Genomic DNA, 19,352 nt, shown 5'->3' with positions numbered 1-19,352 from the left:
TTCAAACAGTGCCTTGATAATTTTTCCTGAAATCAGTGTCTTGGGGATGTGGAGATGACTCTGTGGGCAAATCACTTGCCATACAAGATGAAGACTAGGGTTCAGATATCCAGAGCCCGCATAAATGCCAGCAACGTTTGTTAATCCACCTTTAACTCCAATGCTCTGAAGCAAAGACAAGCTGGGATATTAGACTAGCTGTTATCAGTGAGCATTAGGTTTAAGTGAGAGACCCTGCCTTACTATGTGAGGTGAAAAACAATTGAGGAAGGTCCCTAACATCAACCTCTGGCCACTGGACATGCACACACATCTGCAACTGTTTTTTTTTTTTTTCTTGAATGTAACCTATGGTTAAATTTTTAAAGAGGAAACTCTTTAAGGATTTGCTGCCAACTACTGAAACTCTATGCTTTCCAGAAATCATTTCATATAATCTTCACAGCATCCTACTGAACTAAAATATATTACAATATGGTTCACTCAGGTTGCCATATATTAGAACATTTGCATAACATCTAATCTACATTTGTTTTTTAAATTCACAACTGAAAAGAAAGCAGCTAAACTTAATGACTTTACATTAACATCAAAGATTTACTCTTGCCAGGATACTTGATGATCTTCATGGATTAAGCCACACACATTTGAAATCTATGATATCACTAATTTTTAATTCACTAGTATAAAACAAAACAAAAAATACACATGTAGGTATACACAGTTATATTTACGTAGACCCCCCCCACACAAAAAAAGAATTCTTTACAAAACCAAAACTTAGCTATTAGGTGGCAGAACTTCCAACTAAAACCTCAAGCTGTTCACCATCTAAAGTAAGAAAGGCTGAATCAGTGTGTAAAATACATCATTTAGGAATGTCAGCATATGAAAGAGTGGGTTATTTATGAAGACTAAATTGAGTTGCTTGGGTCAATATTGATAGGGTCATATTCACATGCATAAATCCAATTACTATTTTCAATGCCTAGCTCACCTGGTTTCTCCACAGCAGCTGGCTCCGCTTTTAGCTTCCTCTTTCTAACAGATCTTTCTTTTCTATGACACAGAACATCTTAATTTTCTTCTTCTGTATCTGGCTATTCTTTTTTCAATTTCCTTCATCATCTCAGACTCCTACTAGTTTATTCTAAATCCCAAAAACATTTAAGGCTGGTTATTAAAATGTTGTCCTTGCTAGGCTATCTTTCCTCAGGCTATCTCACCTCAGTCCCTACTGCCAATACCAAACACATACAACTCTCTTTAACTCTTGTACCCAAACTTCTCCCTTGAACACTAAACAATTGACTTCTTGAGATCTATTTATTTGAAGGACCATAAACTCAGCAACTCACCAACTGGGCATTAGCTTCTTATAATAATAATTTGCATATCCAATATTACTTCTCTCTTTAATAGATGAGGAACATTAAAAATGAAGGCAAAAAAAATCAAGTTTGAATCATAGGATACTAAGATTTGATATAAGAAGTTTATGGGAATTCTTCTGGTGTCAAACACTTGAGATACTTAACTTTAATTTCACATAATTACTTAAATATTTGAAACTATCACTCTGTCATCTCTTAAGTATACTGTTCTAAAACAATGACCTCATGTTTAAATAAATAGGAAGCTAATTTCTTAGGAAGAAACTTTTAAAAGTTCTTTTATTTTTTGATATTATGAAATATTATATCATTTCCCCCATTGCTTTCCTCCCTCCAGAATCTCCTATATACCCCTGCTTGCTCTGTTTCAAATACATGGCCTGTTTTTTCACTAATTGTTATCTACCTGTCTATCTTTATATATATATATACATACTTATGAAATGACAGAGAGATAGTTGGTGAGTTGGTGAGTTTATGGTCCTTCAAATGAGTAGATCTCAAGAAGTTAATTGTTTAGTGTTCAAAGGAGAGAATATATATTTCTATATATAGATATATATTCATGAATACAACCTTCTCAGTCTGTATACGGCTACTTGGATGTATGTTCTTCAGGGCTGATCATTTGGTATCAGATAACAAACTGGTGCGCTCTGCCCTGCGGAAGTCTATTTCTCACACTCTTCTCGGCATTCCTTAATTGAATGTAGCTTCTGTGTAAGGCTGAGGCCTTGTCGGCTTTTACCGTCCACCTGAGCATGTCTATTGTCCTCACTCAGCTCAGAGACTTTATGGGTGTAGCTTCTGAAAGTCTTGGAGACACAAGTCACACAGCAAACTCCTTGTTCTTCTGACTCTTAAGAAGGTTTCAACAGAAACTCTTTACACAAAACATGTAATGGGAACCTAGACTTAGTGAACCAAAGGTAAGAGACTATGGGCTTTTATCTCAACCTTCCTCCTCCTTTCCAGTCCAGAACAATGCAGTCCTGCTGATTAAGAAAACAAGGGCTAACATGTTGTAGGCTATAGGTGCCTTGTTGCATTTGGAATTCTTTCCTACGATATTCAGCATTTTTAAAACCTTTTTTTAACTGGAGCAGCACTTTGAGATTTAGTCCTTTTTTTCTTTTTTCAGAGACCCAAATTAAGACATGTCTTTAAATAAAATTTTGAATCTGTTTCCCCAAAATTGAATCAGTAAGAATGTAGGTTTTGTGGTAGCAGGATGTCTTTTATTTTTTAACCCACCTTCCATATAAAACCATTCCAAGTTGATACAGAAACACACACACTCTCTTCTCTCTCTCTCTCTCTCTCTCTCTCTCTCTCTCTCTCTCTCTCTCTCTCTCTCTCTCTCGTGTGTGTGTGTGTGTGTGTGTGTGTGTGTGTGTGTGTGTGTTTTTAAAAGAGTAACAATTTGGAGGACAGACTCCCTGATAAAGTTATAACCTAATTTCAAAGGAATATTCACTAACTCTATAACCTTAAACAAAACTGGAGATGCAGGCAGGCATAGCGGCTTGAACTAGCAATCCCAGTATTAGAATGGCAGAAACAGGCAGATTCCTGGGTTGAATTGGCCAACCAACATGGTGCACTCACAAGACTCAAGCCAATAAAAGACCATGTCTCAAAAAACAACATGCTAGGTCCTCTTCACAAACATTATGGCTGTGTAGCTTGGTTCCTGTTGGACTCCTGACTGTGTGTGTGTGTGTGTGTGTGTGTGTGTGTGTGTGTGTGTTAGCCAATGTTGTCCTGGCATACATGTATGCATACCAGCACACAAAGACACACATAATCCCACACAACAATGCACACGCACACACATACATTATGCATAGAAAGCTTGTGGAGACTTGACTCGGTGGATAAAGTACTTGCTGTGCAAACAAAGGTCCTGAATTAGGATCCCCAAATCCCATATAAAAAGTTAAGTGTGGTGGCAGGTTTCGCTAACCCCAGTAATGCTAGGGTCATAGAGTTTGGGTGGGGGAGCAAAGGTGGTAGAGACAGGGACAGGCAGATTCACAGGACTCACTGCCCAGTCAGTCTAGATAAATAGGAGAGTACCAGGTTCAGTGAAGAGACCCTGTCTCAAAAAGGAAGGTGGAGAGCAAGGCCACCCTATGTTTATCTCTGGCCTCCACATACATGTTCATACACACACACACACACACACACACACACACACACACACACACACCAATTATATACTATTATATGAAGGTAACTTAAAGCTATCTATACACAGCAATGCTAATTGCTCAGATAATCACATTCTCCTTCCAACATAACATTAAAAAATCTATTACAAAAGTAAAACAAAATTTCTTCAGCCATGGCAATGGGGAATTTATCCCTCTGACTATCTAGTTCAAGGAAAAGAAAAAGATCTGAAATAAGATTAAATATTTAAATTTAAAATAAGCTTTGTAATGTAACATGTAGATTGATTCAAGACTATACATAGGGGTTGCTGTGGTTTGAATGTGAAATGTATTCCAGATTCATGTGTTTAAACACATGGTCCCCAGCTGGTGTGGAAGAGCATCACTGGAGGTAGGCTTTAGGTCTTAGTCTAGCCCACTTCCTCTCTGATCTCTCTTTCATGGCTGTAGACACACTGTGATTAGCAATCTCATGCTCCTTACTGCTATGCCCCCCAACCTACCCCCATCCCCACCCCACCAATATATTTCTTAAATTGCAAGCCAAGATAAGCTTTTCCTTAAGCTTAATTTAATTCAGGTATCTTGAAACAGCAACGAACAAAGGATCTAATGAAGAGGCAAATTCATAGCTTTGTTTTTTGTTATCTAATTACAAAGTAGAAAAAAAGTCCAGGGAAAGAATCATACTCTTGTATCTCACCTTCCTTCAGTCCCTACCAAAAACCAACCAAACAAACAAAAAACAGCAACATCAACAAAACTATGAGAAACAAGAATAGAAACTACAGAATGGAACATTTTGACATAGGAACCAGCTCTCTGTGGGTAGCAAAGGGAAAGGAGCCACAATAAAAACTGTAAGTTGCTCAATACATCACAGTGAGAACAGAGGCTGAGGTTAAAGAGAAGATCAAGGGTTACCATGGCAAGGTCTGGAACACTAAAGAAGATAAAGAAGAGGACTTATAATTAGACATTATATAACCAAACTAGACTGAGAACAGGAGGGACAGCAGGCAGGTTGTCTCCTCTCCCCACCAAGTACTTTTGTCCTTTCTTATACTAGTGCTTCTAAGGCTTCTAATTATACTATACTACATGTAAGGATGGCTTCTAACAAAAAAACTCCTGCTCTGGAGACCACTTTAGACCATCCCACAGACAAGAAGCTAACTATGGTAAACAAGGAAGTCTACAACTACATCTTGGTGGCTGTGGCTGAGTTAACTGTTATGACAAAGCTAATTACATAAATATGAAAACAAAGAAAGTTCAATGAACAGAATTCAAGACAGCTGCAAGGCTAGAGGGTAATAATCCTGACCAAGTGATTAACCCTTGGCAGATAGTTAAGGTCAATAACTAATAAAGCTAGAGTCAGAGATGGACAGAGGCAGAATTTCAACTGCCCACACAACCACTTGGCTAGTGGGACCAGAGGACATGCATACAGTCTTTCAATGGCTCAGAAAATGAGAGTTCAAGGAATTAACCAATATCAACAGAGATTATTTCAGTTTTTGTCCAGTTTCTATCATGGCTCTATAAAAACCCTAGATAATGGAGTTCAAAGGCATTTTATTCTTTTGGATTCCTCTCCCGTTCTCCAGATTTCTCTTATTTTTCTTAATTTATCTTTTTTCTCAACTATTTGTGTCTCTATAACACTTAATAAAGCTTATTTTTGCATTGCATACTGCCACAAGAGTCCAGATTCACTGTCCCAGACCTATCATTGGGTCATTGATGATTATCATCATCTAACATCCTAGGTTCCTGGATCATAGACAACTGGGCTGTGAAAAGTCTAGTCACTCTCAAACCCTTCATCAATGTCTATTTTGATTGTGTGTATATATGTGCTATGTACAAGTTCATGTACATGTATGTATGTGTGCAGCTACATTTAGAGACTACAGCCGATGTCAAGTGTCCCTGCCTTATTTCTTGAGACAGGGTCTTTCTTTAAACCTTGAGCGTAGCCATTTGACTAGAATGAGAATAGAAATCCCACTGAACTTCCTGACTCTACCTCTGCAGCAATGGAATTATGAGTGGGTGCCATCACCTACTGCATCCAGCTTTTACATGGATGCCAAGGATCCTGATTTGGGTCCTCATGCTTGTGTGGCAAGCACTTTCCCAACAGGGACATCTCCACCAGTCAAGGAACATTTTAAAGGGAGAAGCATGGACTTTTAACAAGTGTGAAAAAGGTAGGGGCTGTAGAGATAGCACGGTGGTTAAGAGCATGGGTTACTGTTACAAAGGACTCAGGTTCAATTCCCAGCACAAACATGGCCACTTACAACAGTTTGTAACTCCATTCTCAGGGGATCCAATGCCCTTTTCCGTCCTATGCAGACAACATTCCCACAGCCATAAAAATAAATTTTAAAATAATAAATAAAGCCCATCTGGTAATGCACATTTTTAACCCTCCCCAACCAGCACTGGGTGAAGAGCAGGTCAATCTCTGTGAGTTCAAAGCCAGCCTAAATGTCCGAGTTAGCCACAGCTACATAGTGAGATCCCGCCAGAAGAGAAGGAGGAGGAAAGAGAGCAAGTTAAAAACAAGTTCAGCTCTACAACAGCATACTTGGAAATTCTAGAAATGGCCAATTTTAAGAAAATGGGCAATTACCATATTTGAATCTGGAATAGAGAAAAATTCTAATTGGCTAAAAAGAAAGACAAAAATCTAAAACGGGTTCTGGATGTGGATAATGCAATGATTAATTCTCTCAAATCCAAATATTAGAGCATTTGTACCCTAACAGACAGTGCCTGAGAGCACACATACAGTGAAATGTTTCTCCCAAACCTATGAGGAGGACTGTAAAATAGAAAACAATAGGCCTTGCTCTTAAGAGCATAAGTGTAAAGACCAAAAAATAAAAGTACACCAAACTCAAAATCAAATCACATACAGGTAGAAATTACCCAGAAATTGCAGATTTGACTTCACATAAAATAAAGCAATCTGGCACACATGATCCAAACAGAAGGAATCAAAGAATCCCCAGGTATATGAAAAAATAAAGTTTACAACTTTCAATACCAATTTTGGATGTTTCATCTTATTAATGTAATAAAAATGAAAGGATAATTATTTAAAGAATGAACAGTATCTATCCTAAAATTTTAGCCAGCAATATAGTCACTGGTAAAATACATGAAGCACTCCCCAGTAAAGCCACCGAAAGCAGGTTGGTAACTAGTCCTACCGCTCTAGCCAGTGAGATGAAAAATGGAAGAGGGCCAGCTACTGCACAGGGCGAAGGCACCCCCATCAGCACCAGTTGGTCCTGCCAGACAGAAACCCAGAAAGATCAATATTAAAGGAATCAACGGTGTGCCGTCAATATGTACAATCAATATGACCTGTTACAGCATAAAAAATTAAAGAGCTCCCCATTTCTCCATAATTAGATAAATAAATAATGGAGAATCATAGGCTACAATAATAGCAACAAAGTATAAAAAACTAAAAAAATTCCTTATAAATACAAGGGCTCCATAAAATCAAAATTTCAAAAGATTACAAAAACAGGAGGACTGGGGAAAATGGAGAAGTAGGCTGAGCTCCTAGGAGACTGAATATAGGACAAATATTGTTCTCAAGTAGGTTTGATTAGATTGAGCTTAAAATGACAGCACTGTAAATGAGTATACACAACTAGTTAGCACTACGCTGAATATGCTACACTCGGCATTTCATTTAATCACACAAACAAACAAAGTAACCAGGACCTACCGAGATGAAATGTGTGTGTGCAGTGAATGAATGGCAACTAGAGAAGTCGGAGAGAAGGGGCAGGATGTTGAAGGCCAGGAACTTTAGACACAAAAGTAAAAACACTATCAGAAGTTAGAATACATAGTAACCTTTAATCAAAATTATAGGGTACTGTGAACAGGAAAAATAGATTAATATATTGAAATAATTAACACAGAAAGAGAAATACATAAATTATATATAATTTTTTAATCATTAACCCAAGAGGATTTCCACTTGTTTTGTATGTTATAGTGTTCTTAGAACACTAGATGATGTAAAACTTATATTGTAAGAACTTAATAAATCCAAAAAAATTAATAAAATAATTAATATGATTAACTAGTCCTTAAGATTTTAGTAGTCAAAGGAGGGCTTAATCAAAATTAAGGCTGTAGCGACTGGATTAATATTTTTTGAAAAAAAAAAAAGTAAATTCAACTTACCTCCAACTTTTACTTCCGTGGGTAACTGAGCTATGAGGAATGAACTATTAAGGAAAATATCAATGAAAATCTACCTCAAAACAAAGTGAAAGGCAGATGATATGAACATCCCACACAGGAATGCCATCTCTAGTGCATGTCTTAACTAGCAGGCAAAACCAAAATCTTAGTAGAAAAAAAAAATGGGAAAGAGTATTAGACCACAGGGGTTAGAGAGTCATCCTCACAAGCAATCAAAAAGAACTAGATTAAATTTCTTCTCAGCAATATGATGATATGATTGACCAACACAGCCTTTAAGTCACTCAGACCTTTTGCCCCAGTAACATTTCTTTTGTAGAAATCCATCACCAACTTGATGGTTACATAACGAAAACACATTTAAACCAAAAGTTTACAAAGCTTTGTGACAACATTTATATAAGCAAAGTAAATGATTGTGATCCCTTTTGTTTCTGTTGTTGTTGATGATGATGATGATGATGATGATGTTTTTCCTTTCCTTTTTTTTCTCCCTCTTTGTGCTGGGAATTGAACCAAGAGCCAAGGCATGTCAAGCAGCAGGTTCACCAAGAGCTGCAACTTCAGCCCCTCCTGATGCTTTACAGCATAAGTTTTCCAAACACAAGTCAATGGTTATCCAACTAATACACTCAAAGAAAAATAGGGGCTTTTGATTAATGCCCACCTAATGGTAGGAAAATATTAACTCACTCTTAAATCTTTCTTTAAATGGTTCTAATGGTATTTAATAATAATTACTTAAGAATATCTTCTATAGTATACTATTTTGAGTATAGAAGATAGGTAAATCTTTGTTTCACTTTTTATTTTTGTGATTCTAATATAATTACAATATTTTTCCTTTCCTCTCTCAAAACTCTCCCATGTATACCTGCTGCTTGCCTTCAAATTAATGGCCTCTTTTTTACTAATTGTTTTTATTGCATATATAACTTATATACATATATGTTCCTAAATATAACCTGATCAATACACATAACATTACTTGTTTGCATTTTTCCAGGACTAACCCCTTGGCTCTAGACCCCCAGCTCCCACCCCCAGCTTTCCTGTCACCTAGAACTGAGGGCGCTTGGGCTTTTTACCATCCAATTTGGCATGTGCATTGATATCGTTCTCGTTCAGCTCATTTTTAGGCAGTCATGTTGGTGAGACTTCATGTAGCAAGTGTCTTTACCTGCTGGATGTAGCTTCTGGTATTACTGGGAGACACAATCTCACAACAAACTCCATGGTTATTTGGCTCTTACAGTCTTTCCGCCCCTCTCCCACAATGTTCCCTGAGCCTTAGGTGCAGGAATATTTTGTAGATATTTCCACTGGGACTAGGCCCACAACCCTGTATTTTGATTGGTTGTGGTTTTCTGTAGTGGTCTCCACCCGTTGCAAAAAGAAGGTTCCTTAATGAGGGGTGGTGACTACACTTATCTGTGGGTATAAGGACAAATGTTAATAGACTGTATTGAAGGCTTAGTCTGGTTAGTAAACTAGTGGTAGTAGATTCTTCTCCAATAACCATGACTCACTAGTAGTGAGTAGTTAACTAGGTTTCCAATATGGTATCCCTCTATTTTGAGCAGGCTTAAGTCCAATTAAAGAGCTGTTGGTTACCACCAAGGTATGCATGCCACTGCTGCACCCTCAGGGTTATCATGTTATGCATGTTGTTGATATGGGTCACTGGTGTCATAGCTAGGTACAACTGTTTTGACAAACATACATGCATGACTGAAATCCATTACACTCTTTTATAGAAGTCTTCTATGAAATTTACTCTTTTTTTTTTTTTTTTTAGACATTGCTTGGTATCAACTCCATCACTGAGATTTCATGACAATCTTCTTCACAATGTCATTTGGAAAGGAAAACACTTAAGCTTACTTCCCACCTCTTAATTCCCATTATTTATTTTATGCTGTTGCTAGTGATCTATCTATGGTTCTGCAAATGAATTAAAGCTGCTAATACAATTTATCATCCACAATATAACCTATTTAAAGACTTTAAAAGTCTAAACTAATGCACTGTCTTTCCCATCGTACCGGCTCAAATAATTCCATATTATTTAGTTATTCTTTTAGTTGGTGTTACCTTTTACTTAATACAGAGCACCCACTTTCACCCAGTACTCTTATTTATTACAAACACTTTCACCTTGCCTAGGTAAAAATAAGCCATTTTTTTTTCCTGTAGCTCTCTTTAGAACAGTAGTTCTCAACTGTGGCTGCACACTGAATTCACTCGGGAAGCCTAAAGATGACTACCTTCTCAACCCCTGAGACTAATTTAATTAGTCTGCAGTATCACCTGGATAATAGGATTTTTCTTAAAGCTCTCCAGGTGATTATAATATGCAGCCAAAGATGAGAATTATAGATTTTCCTTAAGGAGATAATATATAAATCTTTAACCAATATACAGTAGCTATAAGAAAAACGTTAATGATTTTGGACAACTCAGCCATTTGATATTTGACTGGTCTTCACTCTAAAGAATATATCACCTGTGCCACCAATGTGCCTATGATTTGCAATCATGAGATCTTTCCCTTATAATTACAATACCATGAGAATATGATATCTTAATATTTCTCACTGGGGAAAAAAGTCTCAATCAATTGTAATTCATATAAAAAATGTACAAGAATTTGAGTGGCCTGCCTCAAAGTGTGATTTTTCCTTTCAGAATTTCCATATTTCATAACCTGGGAGTCATCTTCCTCAACTTTTAATTTTCATTTTTATTTATTTAGTTTGGGTGGCGTGGAGATATGCACACAAATGTGCACACATGTATAGAGATCCAAGGACAACCTGCAAGAGTCACTTCTCCACATGTGTCCCAGGGATTTAACTCAGGTTGTCAGGCTTAGTGACAGGTGTCTTTACTTGCTGAGCTATCCAGAGGGTCCAGCCTTCTCAATTTTCTTTTGAATACTTTAATGACCTTATAGTAAAACTTGGCTGTTTATTTTCTGAGAGTACAAATAAATGAAGCTCTTAAAACAAACAACAAACAGAAACAGAAGAGGTCAAATGTAATCACCATACTTTATTTGACTTTACAAGCAGTCTTCAAATATCAAAATAAAAGGTAACTATATTTTTGAAAGAAAGGGACTCCAATATCACTTAATCCATTTCAGTTCTCATTAGCACAACTCATTCTACCAAATTAAGTGTTGCTGCTGGGGCACCCAGACACCCTGTGGAGGGTTAGATGAATCAGAGAAAGCAATAAGCATTTTTCTCTGCGATACCATTTCAAGTCCAGCCTGTGGTTTTTCTTTAATGTGTGGTTTCCAACTGGCTCCCTAGAGGACAAGGTATTCCCTCTTATTAAAAGCAGCACACAGTGTAACCCATTCCTTTGGTATTTGCCCCACACTGTACTAACACCAAATGAGCACAAAGGCTGAATGATGCAGGATCTTTTAGAACAGTACCGGGTCTACTGGAAACTACAGGCAAAAGAGCAAGCCAGATTGCCGGGGTTCACTGCTGCTTTCTTGTCCCTCAGGTTTGATAATGGCATTGAGAAGGTTTCTTTGAAGTCATTGGTTCTGTGTCAATAGAGATTTCCATTTTCGGAGATGTCTTCAGAAGGACACCTATAGGTCTCAAAAAATGTTTAAGGGTACAAGTTCCACAGAAAACTAGAAGATCTTTATACTTTCCTTTTATAGTATCTTTCCTCCAGTCCAGATCTCACTAATTCTTTGAGGCATAAACTAAATCTGAGACTTGCACATATCCAACATTTACTAGATTCTATATGCCATGCACTATATATGCAAAGTATACAATATACATATCTATAGTATCAGGCCACAGTTGCGCCTCAAACCCCAAAAGTAAGGCAACACATCACGCAGGCAACATGGTGCCCAGCAAAAGAAAGATGCCCTCTCGGCACTTGCAAACCTATTCTTCATTTCTAACAAAGCCGACTTTCCTGGGCCTGCTATCAGAGGACTGAAAATAAATAAATACAGAAAGGACAACTGTTTCCAAAGGAGATAAAAGTGGTCATTTTTGCATATGTTGAATATACCTATCTGAAGAGCATGGAACTAAAAGTGCTTCAGGTTTGGGATTTTGGAAAATTTGCATACATATTACATCGTATCTTGGGGATAGGACTCAAGCATAAAATGTATTCATGCTTTCTGCTCACCTTATATACATAGCCCAATAGCAATTGCTGACAACCTTTTTAGATTGTAACTATGACTTGTCAAATGAAACAAGATATGAAAGGATCTACTTGTAGACACTAAAAAAGTTTAAGATTTCTGAGCATTTAGGCTTCTGGATTATCAGATTATGGATATTTTCCCTAAACTACAAAATTCAAGTGAAAGAAAAGCAAATATCCATTGCATATTATCTCACACAATATTGTATTCCCACAATGCAGTCCTGCAAATCAGTTTTATCTAAGAAATTTCTGCAGCTTATTTATACGTATTTCTCCAACTTTGAACTATCAAGGATTATACAAAATGATGAGAAATGAGTGTATGAAAAAGGTTTATTTCATAAAATGCATTATGCATCATTTCAATGGCAATGCAAATAGAAATGCATGAGCATCAACATAGGAACCATTCAAAAAGTTATTGGGTAAAACTTTCATCCTTTAAATTCCCCTTTCCTTATTTCTAGTTCAAATAAGAGTTGACTGTTTTCTCAACATGTTATAGTCAATAATAAAAACAAAAATAACAGAGAAATTGCTGAGTACAAACTTCCAGTTCCTGCTTAATCCAAACTATCAGCTCTTTAAATCATGTTCACGGTAAGCAGATATGAATACAGACTTCCAGTGGAAACACATCTGTGTATAGACTTCTGTGCTCACCAACATGTGCTTGTCTTAGTTCCCCCAGTTTTTAACCTCTAAGGACCCCATGTGTTACTTTTCCCTGTAGGTTCTCAACATTTGCTAAACATCTGACAGGTAAAGACTTTATTACACATAACTGATTTGCTTGAGGATTTTTTTTGTTTTGTTTTGTTTGCTTTGTTGACTGTTTTTCGAGTTATATAACACTGATCTCTCCTTCAATCATCTACAATTACCCAATGGTCATGATTATTGATAGTTCTACAATGGAACAAATGCAATCAAGGCAATAAACACAAGGGGGTGTCAAGGGGTGTTTACTGCTGAAACCATTTTATGGTGGCCGTTTGCCACCACACATGCCTATCATGCACAAAGCCCTGCATATGTCCACTGAGGCAGCGGGACCACCTGGTACAGTGCTCTGTCACAGAAGTTAACCCAAATCTACTCCCAGGATTTTCTGTAAAAGCACCAGTAGTCATGGTAGGGCCTGAAAAGCACTGACTGTTACTCCTCTGTGTTGAAGTGTGTCAGTCAAAACCACAGCAAGCGTATTTTCACTGAGCTGAGTTTACTACTATTTAATATCCTCAAATAGTCCATGGAGCCAACCTCTTACTGGTTCTGTTGGACATTTCTGCCTAGTGAAAACAGGGGGGAAACCAACAAACCCTGTGGCTCAGCTCTGGTTCATCAAAGCCAAATAGCCCTACCAGTGAGAGGTTCTGACTACAAACCTGTGTCGTGGCCTCCAGGGTAAGGTTCTCATCACTGTGATTAATTTTCTTCAGTTACAGAATGAGAACCCTTTCAGATCTTTCTGAATTCTCTGAGTTCAGAGATTTCTGATACTCTGAGTTCTCAAAGTTGGGAGAAGTGAGCAAGCGGTAAAAAAACCATTTTCCTGCCTGTCTGAATAGGAAGATACAGAATAAAATATACAATGGATTAGTGACTGTGCAATCATCATGTTACTTCTTTTATAAAACCCAACCGTAAATTCAAGACTTAAAGTAAGTTTTGGCATTAATTGTTGGCTTGTGCATCAAATTCACATGAACACAGTTAAATTCCCATTTTATTTTTCCTAGGAGGAAACCTGCCTGCCAAGAATTGTTCCAGCTCTCTTAAGCAAGCAGCATGTCTTAAAAAAAAAAGAAAAAGAAAAGAAAGAAAGAAAAGAAAAAGAAAAAAAAGAAAGTGGAGGTCCTTCTGAATTAGATAAATGTTTAGGCTGTTACAGGATCTCCCTATTTAAAATATAAATCACTAAAGTTCATCTGATTATGCCTGAGGTTCTCAATATTTAAAAAACAAAAACAAAAAGTCTAACCATTCCAAATAATTCTGCATAGAATATACGCAGTGCTTTTCTGCTTTCATGAAGTTGGGTTTATTTTGGTAATGTCTGAGTAACATTACATCAACAGTTTCCTCAGTAGCATTGTGTGAGTACACCTGTTTGCCAATTCAAATAATTGCTGGAGAAACATTCTATTTAAACAGGAAGAGCCAAGAGAGCTGCATTATTTGAACAACCAAGGGAGAGTCCCCTTCCTTAACAAACTGCAACAAGTATTCACAGTAGAAATGAGCCAGTAGTAAATGACTTTTCACAAAAGGAGCCTAAGGGAAACTATTCCAAATACAAATTGCCTCTTGATTTTTACCAGATAATAATTTGTACACAGTAACACACTAAAGCTAAGCTAAATGTAATGTGAAAGGTGAAACTAGACACTGGGTGATGCTCATATGATTTGTATGGACTCCTACCACGACATAAATATAAAACCTACGCTTAGTTTAAGGATGACTACGGAGGTTGGCACTCGCAGAACCTACACAAATAATTCAGACTCCACACAAGCACCACATGAGGACATAACGGCCTCATGTAGGGGAGGAGAAGCAGGTTCACCACACTCTGCAAGGCATTCACTCTTCACCTGGGAATGGCAGCTCTTATCATGCCAAGTGGCTTGGTACTAGAAAATGCTACTCTGACCTACTTCTCTCCACCACATGAGGAGACTGCGTAGAGCTGGTTAGATCTCTATCAATACAAGGTTGTGAACTCCCTGGAGTGCTGGGCTACCTGAAGGCTTCTGTGATTGGCCTTTAGCAAGTAAAGGAATGCACTCAAGAGAATGACAGTCCAGAACAGCTCACTTGGTTCTGATTTCTCAAAAGTGGAGAGAACACGTAAGATCTCTCCTCCTGGAAAATTTTTAAAAAGCAATATTGTATTGTTAATATCTGGCAAATTCATAGTTGTCCACCTATCTCCAAACTCAGTGAGCTGCATCCAGTAACTACGCACAGCTTTTAACATGCCAAGTAGACTTCAACGAAAACCAAAGACTGGACAAATGTGGATAGGAGGGTTGTGGTCGGGCATGATGGGAAGTGATAGGAAACTGCCTCCTCTGGACTACAGTGTTATTGTAAAAGTCAATTCAAAAGGTTCTAAAAGGAAGACCTCACATGCTGCAGTTACTATTTCAGGAAAGTAATAAAGGACTGTACATGTAGTTATGCTTTCTGCAAGCTCTGGTATCGCTGGGTTCCCACGCCATGTCACAAGCTAAGGGGACTGTGTACACATTTATCCAAGGACGGCGATTTAAGTTGTTCCCTTTCTGTATGATACAGAACATCAGACTCCTAGGGTCCTCTTTTAAAACTAACCATGGTAGACATTTCATCTGACAGAGCTTCCTTAAATGTTTAGACAAGGAGCCATGAGCACAGCATTTGCACTAGTCCATCTGTCATCACCACTGGACTTCATTAAGCCTGCCATGGTCTGGAATTACTTACCCATAGTCACTCTGGGTGCGTATCTTCCTCAGTGTTTGAGTGCTATGCCCTGTTTGGCAGCACGGGAAACTTAACAATGTAACTTTGCTTTTAATTCACCAAAGAACATGTCTAGTCCTTTGCCCGAGTGGTGATTTCTCTGTAATGGAAAAGTGTCCATGATCCACCAGCTTTACCTAGCTACAAGCTCTCACTCTATTCTAAGGACAGAGCCCAGCTCCACACACCCCACCGGCAGCCCAAATTAAAGTTGTTGGGAGTTGCATTCTAACCCCGTCCCAACCTAACCTGCCCAGGTGCAATTACTGCAGGGCCTGCACAGTGGGGTCAGCTGTTCCATCCACGTCTTGCGGATGGCGAGGTGAAGCTGACGGATCCTGCCAGCTCAGGCCAGCTCTGACCAGCTCCGGCTGAGGTGAAAGACCTAAGCGCTCCAAACCTGCCCTCGACACCCCTCAAAGATTGACTAAAATAGTGTCCAGCCCCTCGCAGAAAGGTGAAGGCAGGTGCCCCAGAGCTCTCCCCAGGAGAAAACCCGGGGGGGGGGGGCAGAAGTGGCCGCGGGAGGCTCCCGGTCCCGCCACTCACCTTCTGCTGCCTCCGGGCCATGTCGGTGGGCTGCTTGGCATTGAAGGGGTACGCGATGCACCTCACAACGAAGACGTACAGCTGCAGGCGGATGCGCCGCTCCTGCTCCTCGTCCAGCTGCCGCTCGGGCTCCTCTCGTCCCTCGCTGAGCACCGAGGGGCTCGGGCTCACGGGTCTAGCCGCTCCGCCGCCGCTGCCTCCGGAGCGCCCCGGTGCGTCCCGCCGCCCTTCCCGAGCTGCGGCCGGCGGCGCTCGCTGGGAGCCGCCCGGCGCCACCAGCACCTCGCGGCTCTCCTCCTCCAGCCCCTCGTCCGACTCCTCCTCGCTGGAAGACGGGTCGAGCATGGTGCTAGCCGGGGCCCCTGGGCTCCTCGCCGAGCGAAGCTGTCCCCGCGGGTCCGCGGGAGCCGGGGTCCGCGCGCGGCGGCCGCAGAACGAAAGGGAAAGTGGCCCGGGCTTTCCGGACACGTCGAGTTCGGCGCCCGAGTGTTTGCCGCGGCCAGGACGCGGGGCGGGCGAGCGGAGCCGCGGGAGGCGAGAGGCGGAGTTAGCGCGGGGGCGCTCGGGGCGCCCGGGGACCGCTCGCCCAGCCTCCGGTCCGCCAGCCCGCGCTCGCCCCCAGCCCCGCCGCCGCCGCCGACCCCCTGCAGCCCGCGCAGGTGAGGAACCTGTGGCGCCTCCAAAGCAACACGTGGAATGGAATGTCGAGGAGCGGCCGCGGGGCCGCGGAGTGCGCGTGCGCGCGCCGCCGCGGCCGCCGCCGCCTGGGCCAGCCGGGTGTGCCTGGTGCCCCGGAGCGCGCAGTTTGCTAGGAGCCGGGGGTGCAGAGCCCAGGCGACCCCCGGTCACCGAACAGCGGTCGTCCTGCGTGCTTCCCGTGGAGGTGCTGCTGGGATAGGGGCAGGGAACGCAGTCCTTTAGTAAGAAGGGAGGGACAGAGGTCCGGGAGTGGCTGGGACCCAATCCTGATGCCTTTCGTAAAACTCAGTGCTGAAAAGTGCGTCCCTGCCCTTCACCTCGAAGTATTCTTACCAAGAGACTTGAAAAAAGTATCTTGCCCTTCTCCGCTGCGGTGGGACACTGCAAGAAGTCCACATTGTAAGCGTCATACACAGCACATGCATTAAAGAAAAGTTGAAGGGGTGGGTGTCTTTTAAACTGGTATATATTCTTGTTTCTTGCAAACCCATGAGCAAGTTAAGTTTTATATTTGCAAAATGATACTATGATTCAGAACAAACACAGCTCAGCTGTTTCCCTCGTTGAGAGAGGATTGACCCAAAACAGGGTGTATTGGTTGGACAGACATTCAACAAACATCTGAGAGCCGGCCAGGTGTCCAGCTGTGTTATCTTGTGGCACAGACACATGCTAGGGCACACCCCACACAGCCGCTCTTTGCTGGCCTCAAGTGGGCGTCTCATAGCTGCACCTGAATGAAGCCTGTATAATCTGTGCAGATTTCTCAATTCCAAAACTGCCTAACAATTTTGTTGTTGCTGCTGCTGTTGTTGTTTTTGTCATTCTGTAACTTCTGTCCTGAGTCCAGAGGAAGCAATATGCAAAACAGGCATTCGACACAAGGTGCAGTGGCCACTCGGGCCAGAAAGTTGCAGATCTCAGGGGAAGTAACACAGGACAAATTAAGCAGCCAGCTTTATATTTCTCTGTCCTGTGGCCAAGTAGCAGTTTGGGGTTTTCCATGCCATTTGGTAGTTAGATACACAAAGACAGACTTTCCTTCTGCATCTAGAGATGTTCTCTGTCAGAGAGAAAAAAGAAGGCTTTTACTTCTAGGGAGCCTTCTCTATTTGTTAATCCTTAAGTAGCCCCTTAGTAATAGAAGATCTTTACCAAAGACCCGCCTGCTAGCTGATGATTGATGCTAACAAAAAAATATAGCTTAAAAGTGATGTGTTTAAAAACTTTTGTTTTGGACAAGGTAGACAATTAGTGGAAATCTTAAACATTGTATTTAGGGCCTGACCTTGTGCAGTTTGCAAAACTCTGTGAGGCTATTTATCTAATGCCATTACCAAAGTACCCCCTAAGACAGGTAGGTGACAGTGTTCTGATGATCTCCCTTTGTACCAGATTTTGCTCTAAATTCTCCATGCATTATCTCAGTTATTTATCTTTACTTCTATAGTAAAACTATGGAACCTGAGGCTCCCGCACTAGCAGCTGATAGAATAAGGACTGAACACAGGCTTTTATTTCCAGTGGTGGTCTTTTCTACTGTAATTTCTCTTGATCGTAGAACAGTATATTAAAATGTGGTGTTTATTAAACTGGGGATGCAATTCTTGAGGACGAAAGAGTACAACTTCAATATAGCCATTCCTTCCTTTGCTTTCTAGTCAAAGTGTATACTTCCATTTTATTAATTACTAATACTTCTTGGTTTGACAGCTTATTCTTTCCATTTGATGCCATAGCTTATTTCTTCTTATTAAAAATATTAGAAGTCAAAGATCTCCAAGCTTTGGAGATCCCACAGGAAAACTTGTAATATTTTAAAAAAGCCATCCATGAAGAAAAAAGGCATAATTTAAATATTCAAAAAGGAAAGAAAGAAGGGTAACAGAACAAATAAAGGAGTAGAGGGGTACACATATCAATTCATAGGGTGTAAAACAGGGGACAGGTAGAATCTAGATATAGGCAGTTACGTGTTAGGATTTGGGAGATAAGTAAAATCTGGAGATAGATTTTGTGGTGGTTTGAAAGAGAATGACCCCCATGGGCTCATATATTTGAATGCTTAGTCACCAGTTGGTGGAACTGTTTGAGAAGGATGAGGAAGTGTGCCACTGGGGGTGGGCATTGAAGTTTCAAAGCCCATTCCCTACGTATCTCTCTGTGTCCCCTGCTTACGGATCAGGATGTCAGCTCCCAGCTGCTGCTTGTAACACGAATGTTAAAAGGTTTTATTAATAATAAAAAAAAGAGCCTGATATTGGGGTGAATGCTGAAAGATATAGAGACAAAGACACAGCCACATTTTACCTCTTGGACTCCTCAGCCCAAAAAGCCTCAGCCAATAAGCCTCTAGCTGAAAAATCTTACTCAGCTGAAAAGGCTTTAGTTCCTGTCTCCTTACACCTTATATACCTTTCTCCACCCACCACATCACCTCCTTTTTAGTGCTGGAATTAAAGGCATGTGACTTCCCAAGCAAAGGCATGAGATCTCAAGTACTGGGATTAAAGGTATGTGCCACTATGGCCTGTTTCTCTCCTATACTGGATCAATCTCATGTAGTCCA

At 40.4% G+C, this 19,352-nt stretch overlaps 1 protein-coding gene and 1 long non-coding RNA gene across 15 annotated transcripts in view; both read right to left on the bottom strand.

The window, feature by feature from the left end:
* LOC119087573 overlaps positions 1 to 16,077 on the bottom strand; it is a 70,208-nt gene extending 54,131 nt beyond the window's left edge. The window contains exon 1 of the long non-coding RNA XR_005091031.1: positions 6,802 to 16,077. This is a non-coding gene — a long non-coding RNA (uncharacterized LOC119087573). The remainder of the gene's footprint in view (positions 1 to 6,801) is intronic.
* Positions 1 to 16,772, bottom strand: part of Cadps2 (calcium dependent secretion activator 2) — a 552,385-nt gene extending 535,613 nt beyond the window's left edge. For 6 of the 14 annotated variants that reach the window (XM_037203487.1, XM_037203485.1, XM_028872984.2 and 3 more), the window contains exon 1: positions 16,085 to 16,770. In XM_037203487.1, the coding sequence (XP_037059382.1) occupies positions 16,085 to 16,429 (345 nt within the window). In that variant the 5' untranslated portion in view covers positions 16,430 to 16,770. Of the gene's footprint in view, positions 1 to 15,496; positions 15,515 to 16,084 lie in introns of those variants that run through there. The other 8 variants (XM_037203484.1, XM_028872983.2, XM_028872987.2 and 5 more) reach the window with 5 other exon arrangements.
* Positions 16,773 to 19,352: the final 2,580 nt, after the last annotated feature.

Source organism: Peromyscus leucopus, chromosome 3, assembly GCF_004664715.2.
Source record: "Peromyscus leucopus breed LL Stock chromosome 3, UCI_PerLeu_2.1, whole genome shotgun sequence".
Lineage (NCBI taxonomy): Eukaryota > Metazoa > Chordata > Mammalia > Rodentia > Cricetidae > Peromyscus > Peromyscus leucopus.
The sequence above is the reverse complement of the archived record's forward strand: the minus strand, read 5'-3'. Positions and strand labels throughout refer to the sequence as shown.